The 6,652-nt window shown below is 41.6% G+C and overlaps 1 protein-coding gene across 1 annotated transcript in view; it reads right to left on the reverse strand.

The window, feature by feature from the left end:
• LOC126481824 (uncharacterized) overlaps nt 1-4,012 on the reverse strand; it is a 28,382-nt gene extending 24,370 nt beyond the window's left edge. Inside the window, exon 1 of the mRNA XM_050105783.1 lies at nt 3,934-4,012. Within this exon, the coding sequence (XP_049961740.1) occupies nt 3,934-4,012 (79 nt within the window). The remainder of the gene's footprint in view (nt 1-3,933) is intronic.
• Nucleotides 4,013-6,652: the final 2,640 nt, after the last annotated feature.

Below are 6,652 nucleotides of genomic sequence, written 5' to 3' on the forward strand. Positions count from 1 at the left end.
AACAAGCTTCAAGAATCACATCACAAATAAGCCAGTACATACATAAAGACACACATTCTCATATGTGTGTGTGGCCTTTACATGTGTACTAGCTTTATTGTGATGTGGAGCTTGAAGCTTGCGATAAGTGCTTGAAAATGATCGACGGGCGAAATTAGCTAATACACGGACAATAAACGGTGGACCATGTTTTCTTTCCTAAAACGTATTGAGGCTGTGGACCTACACAAGAACAAAATCATAAAAAACATTTATATTAGTAAATAATTTGTTTTTATATTAGTTGACGGATCCCTGTTTTTCACTCAGAATCTTTCTAACTCTGCATATTTGCTTTACCCTTATTGTACGGCAGATACTGTATACCAAGAAGTGTCTCTCCCTTCAGGTACACACGTATGCAGTCCTGGGCCAACTATTCTTCTAACCTTCAGGTACACTTCGTCCCACATGTTCCTGCCCAGGACTTTCTAGGCCTCTTAATAGCTCTGCTGCGAGATCCCGAAACAAAGGGTGTTTTGACCCACAACATCAAGACTGTTAGAGCGAACACGTTTTGCGTTTCAGCGGAATATACGCTGCGATGAAGCTGAACTGTTTGCCGTACATGGACCCGATCCCAGAACTCTACCGGTCGCGGGCAGTGGGAAGGTCAGCCCTGTGTCCAAAGCTAAGTCAAACACTCCGCAAAATCAGGTATGAAGGTCCAGCAGCGTCATTTCTGTGAAGTGTGAAAACTACGAAAGGAAGGCACGATTTGAGTCTTGGAGAATATCTGTGAGTCTTATTTCGGCAGCGAATGTCAGTTTTATAGCAGAAGTGAGTCGAAGCAGTTATGGAAACCTCATAGTATTCACAGTCAGCATATGGCACTGGTAAGACATATACAGCTACACCCGAATGGATAGCAAATAATCAGAATTATTCTTATTCTTAGCACGAAGGCCACTGTTACCGTTGCGGCAAAAACCAGAGTGAGATTCAACATGATGTAGAGGTAGTTACAACGATGAGACCTGACACATGAAAAACAAAAGGACTAACAGATAATATTTTTTCACTCAACTCACTGCCGGCCGAAGTGGCCGTGCGGTTCTAGGCGCTGCAGTCTGGAACCGCGAGACCGCTACGGTCGCAGGTTCGAATCCTGCCTCGGGCATGGGTGTGTGTGATGTCCTTAGGTTAGTTAGGTTTTACTGGTTCTAGGGGACTAATGACCTCAGAAGTTGAGTCCCACAGTGCTCAGAGCCATTTTTGAACTCAACTCACTACCCACGCCAGAGCTGCACAATATCTTTATTTTAATTATTTAATCGAGAGAGTTGCACATTTCAAAAGGATTTGGTTGCCTGGGAGATTAAGCACTATCGGTATGATAATATTGCATCGTACATGTCGAATAATGCAGAACCGAAGTGATGCGGTATTCACATGACTGTTTGGTATATTGTGTTGAATCACGAATTGTTTTCTTAATAGTTATGCATGTTAAAACTATTTTCATCCATACCTGGCTTTATGTACACTTCAGATTTTGGTCAAACAAGTGAAAAATTATTATTTCTAACTTTTTCACACGTTCGTTCTATAGACGTTCAATAATGGTGAGAATAATACACGGAAATGTTTCAGATTTACTTATATAATTGTATGTCTATATATTACAGCAAATCTTGGCACTAGACGTTCAATAATGGTGAGAATAATACACGGAAATGTTTCAGATTTACTTAGATAATTGTATGTCTATATATTACAGCAAATCTTGGCACTCAGACTTACGTTAGTATCATTTAAAAGTTAGCGTTATACATTTGAACCTTTCGAAATATTTTACGATTTCTTTGCAAAGCTGCGTTATATCAACATTGATTGGTTACCCTCATTCCTATGAGATTCAATACTTTGAAAGATTCAAAGACTCGTCTTACAGAAGATATATGTTTAAAAAACTGATGCTAAAATGCAGAAAAATTGGTTGGGGGCTTCCCGTGAAAAGTAGGGATCCTGGTTCGAGGCCCGGTCGGGAACCAAGTTTTAACTTTTCAGAAACGTTCATCATAATCTGTGTGTCGGCACAAAGTAAACAGATCTAGTCTTGCTGTAGTAACGCATTTGGAAGTCACTTTGTAAATGTAACAAAGCTACAAAACTGATGGATCACAACTAAAAGTAAAAAGTCAAATTACAGCTACGACATTTTATGTGTAATATCTGTGACAGTGTGTAGCTCATCATATCTGACAAAAAACTGAAATGAATAACTGCTGTCTCAGGTGTCACATGACATGCGAACACTGGGGATGAAAACGAACAACCTATTTCAGTCGCCTCCAACAAACGACCCTAGGGACTGTATTGCAATTAATCTCTTTTTATTTCTGTTCGCGAATTATTAATGCGTGGCTAAGCGTACATAAACTACTACCGTATTAATAATATTTACAGACAGAAGTGATAGCCGTTTATTTATAAAATCAGCCGATAGGGAATGTGAAAGTTATAGCCTTAAAGAAGGAAGTCTTGCGAACCATGCTTTAGAATTCTGGAAGCGGTTTTCCACATATAGACAAAGTTATATTACATTTAACGTATTCAGCAGTAGATGATTGCTCGATTGAGTTAACAGCCTTCTAAAAGTTGAATCAGGGTATTAGCGGATACACAGTCTTCCAGGAAAAAAGGAAGGGTGATTTCGAACGCCTGCTTGGCACAGATTTCGACATGAGGAAAACGTAAACAGGGATGAATGCTATAAAGGTAAGAGAGATATGGATAATTATCTGATTTAAAGGGAAGGATACATTACAACTAGTGAATTTTGATACCTATGAGCATTTATTGTAATGTGCGTAGTGTGGAATAATTTAAAAGCATTTTGCCATGTATGTAAATAACTCTCCTAAACAACACGAATCTCTTTATGTGATACAAAGGCCTAGAATGAAGGAGAAAGACTTAAATCAACGACATATGTCTGCGGTGCGCTGAGCACTTCAGGAAACGAAAAAAGGTTAGTGAGAAGATAGAAGAAGAAAAAACAGTGAAGTACAAGTAGGACTCGCGCTCTGAGGGCTTATTATAAAGTTATGTACATAGGTATTTCATCCATATGTTTTGATGAATGAGTTTTCGACTGCCAAAATATATGACAAAAATGGCCGTATCTTTTGATTGCTTTACTTAGAAGCTTCGATTTGTTACACCTCCTAGCGACCGTAGACCTTAGTATTTGACATAAATTTCAACTTGATATTTCTCTCCGTTCCTGAGAAAAGACTGAGCAGACGGTCAGACAGATGTATAACCAAGTGATCCTATAGGCCTAAGGCTACCGTTTTGACCAATTGAAGTACAGAACCCTTAAAACTGGAAACATTTAAAAGAGTGGTGCTAGAGAAGTAAGTCTGTTTAAGAGAAATGTAGTACAGTATATGTCCCCAAAAGGGGGCTAGAATGTATAGAGCTGCATATCAGCATACTAAACTTTTAGCAAAAACGAACAGATCTGTGGCGTACTTGTTAGTACATCCAGGGAAAATGACTTCGAATTGGGAGTGTAGTCGAGGGTAGGACTAGAAGTGGACGATGACTGGGACATGCAGCACGGCTTACAGAGGTTGGAATATGTGCGCAGCAATGTAGAGCAGGCGTTCGCCAAAGACTGAAACAGACAAGTTGGAACGCTAATAACCAATAACAGAGAAATGTCTGCAGGACTTACACGAGGCTGCTGGAGAACAGCTGAGCAGAACCAGGAGAGACGCGACAGCGGCGAAGGTAGACGCTTCCATGGCGCTGGTGGGATGCGAACTGTGCCTACAGCCCGGCTCTCAGCCTCTTATTAAGGGGTGTCCGGTGCACGTTCTACTGATAGCAGACCACGCGGCACCAAATTAAGATCGCTTCCTTTCCGATAAGGACGCGCCGAACCTGCCGGAACGCGGGCCGCAGATTCCTTATCCGGCCAAGGTCGGGCGCGGAAGCGGCGATACTCCACCCCGAGCGCCATCGCGGACGTCTGCATTATCAGCACCACTATCATCCAGGACAGTGTATCTGCTTACATCGAAGTCACGTTATTCGATCCGCCTACCGTCAACATTTCTTCCGTCATTGGTCTGCTAAACTGCGAACGCAAACTTCGTTCGTCATTTATGTTTCTCTGCATAAGTACTTTCTCTGTCTCTGCCGTGCTCTCCTTTCAAATTTGTGTACATCTATATCTAGACTCCGCAGGGCAGCGTATGGTGTGTAGCGGGACTATTTCGAGTAGTACTGTCACTTACCCTTTTCTTGTTCCAGTCACTAATGATGCACGGGAAGGACTATTATTCGTAAACCACCATGTCAGCTCGAATCTAATTTTACCTTCAAGTTCTTTCCAAGAGACAGGAAGAAGCTATTATAGGCTGACTCTCCTAGGAACGTACGATCTCGAAATTTTGATAGTAAACCACAACGTGAAGCATAATGCCTCTTCCCCTGTCCGCTACTGGAGTTGAATGAGATTCTCCGTGAAGTTTTCGCGCTTACTAGGTGAGCCTGAGACGAAACACCTTGCTCGTCTTTGTATGTTCTCTCTCTGTCATTCAGCTATAGTACTGAAGCATCGGTTGAACGAGCATTTTATAAACTACCTCCTTCGTGTGTGAATACGCTTACTGAGGATCCTTCCACGGATTGTCAGACTTAAATCTGCTTTATGTGGTCATGCCACTAAAAAACATCGCTCCTTGTGCATACTCCTTAATATTTAATGTATTTGACCACTTACAGTGATTATTCAGTAACTGTGTAATCATCCGCATCTGCCGAATATGGTCACAGTAGAATGAGATTTTCACTCTTCAGCGGAGCGTGCGCTGATATGAAACTTCCTGGCAGATTAAAACTGTGTGGCGGACCGAGACTCGAACTCGGGACCTTTGCCTTTCGAGGGCAAGTGCTCTAGCAACTGAGCTCCCTAGCACTTGGGGAGCTCAGGTCTTAGAGCACTTGCCCTCGAAAGGCAAGGGTCCCGAGTTCGAGTCTCGGTCCGGCACACAGTTTTAATCTGCCAGGAAGTTTCGGTTTCAAAGTCGTCCGCCAATAGATAGCGTAGTGACATAGCTATCAGAGGTTCATCTGTGTCTGCCGTCTAATAGGAAATGCACGTAAGAAATGCACAATATATCACGACACACGCAAGAGTTTTGATACAGTCAACAAGAAAAGCAAGTATAAATTTTCCAAAAAAAATTTTTGAGACTAAGTTTTCGAGGCAAAAAAGGAAACAGCGAAATCCGCAAGTGCACTTGCTCGCGAAAGGCAAAGGTCCCAAATTCGAGTCTCGGTCCTGCACACAGTTTTAATCTGTTAGGAAGTTTATGGGTACAGTGGTCTAAGGACAGCGTCTTTTACTACTAATCAGTATGTCCTGGGTCCCCAGTTCCGTCCCATCCACTATTTGAAATTTGAATAAAAGTTGCCAAAAACGATAACCAAAGACTTCCGATATAAGAACTCACCTTCTTTCTGCCAATGGCCTTGTCAAATAGGGCGAAGGGGCGGGTAGTTTCAGAATAGCTTCTTCCTATTACAGTTGGAAACCGCATTTAAAAAACGAAACTATCAGTAAAGATCAACAGCATCACTGTGTAGAAAGTAAGGAGACCACCGTAGTAAAGATACATAATGCGTGTTCACCGGACATGTGGGCTGTAATTGAAAAATAATCATGTTTATCTCTATGTTGGGGAAAGATTACGGATTCGGATCTCCAGAATAAGACTGTCAACGGGGTTGGTGATCACGGAAAAAATAATGGACAAATAGTAACGTAGTTGGGAATGTCAGAAGTTTGAATATGGTAGAGAAGCTACAAAAAATCTGAAGAGAAAATGCAAAGGCTCACTCACCATCGATATAGGATCAGTGAAGTGAAACGGTACAACTATTTCTGTTCAGGCTATATAGGGTAGCAGCAACAGCAGCAGAAAATAGTGTAACTGGAGTAGGAATCGACAGGAATAGGAAGAAGGGCACAGAGTGAACAGTTCCTTAGTAAGACTATTTTTATCAGAATCGACAGCGAACCGTCACCAACAACAAGATTGAGATATGTATGACGGCGTCGCAAGCAGAAGCTGAAAAGACAGAGAAAATATATGGTGATGCTGAACACGTTTCAGTATTTAAAGAGAGAGTATCATCTAAAAATCACGGATGATTGGAACGCTGTAGTAACGGAAGAAGTAGAAGACAGAGTTGCAGAAGAATTTGGTCTCGTGAGTAGGGGAGGAGATAATTGAGTTCCGCAATAAACTTCCGTTAGTAATAGCGAATACACTGTTCAGAAATAACAATACGAGGAGGTACAGTTGGGAAAGGCATGGAGACAATGAAAGATTCCCGATGAATTATATCAGGTTCAGACGGTGATTTAGAAATCTAATATTAGATTTTGTGGCGTACCCAGGGGGAGATATAAACTCACCTCAATTTAGTAATCGTAAAAAGTACAGTGAAGTTTAACGTAGTCGTTCAGGACAATCTTCGCCGAAACAAGTAAGTTACTGTAATACTGTGGACGATGAGGTGATTTGGAGACTATATATATATATGGCGATAGTGAAAACCGCAATATGCAGTTCAGTGGAAGGCGTAAGAG

The sequence above is a fragment of the Schistocerca serialis genome, chromosome 5 (assembly GCF_023864345.2).
Source record: "Schistocerca serialis cubense isolate TAMUIC-IGC-003099 chromosome 5, iqSchSeri2.2, whole genome shotgun sequence".
Taxonomy (NCBI): domain Eukaryota; kingdom Metazoa; phylum Arthropoda; class Insecta; order Orthoptera; family Acrididae; genus Schistocerca; species Schistocerca serialis.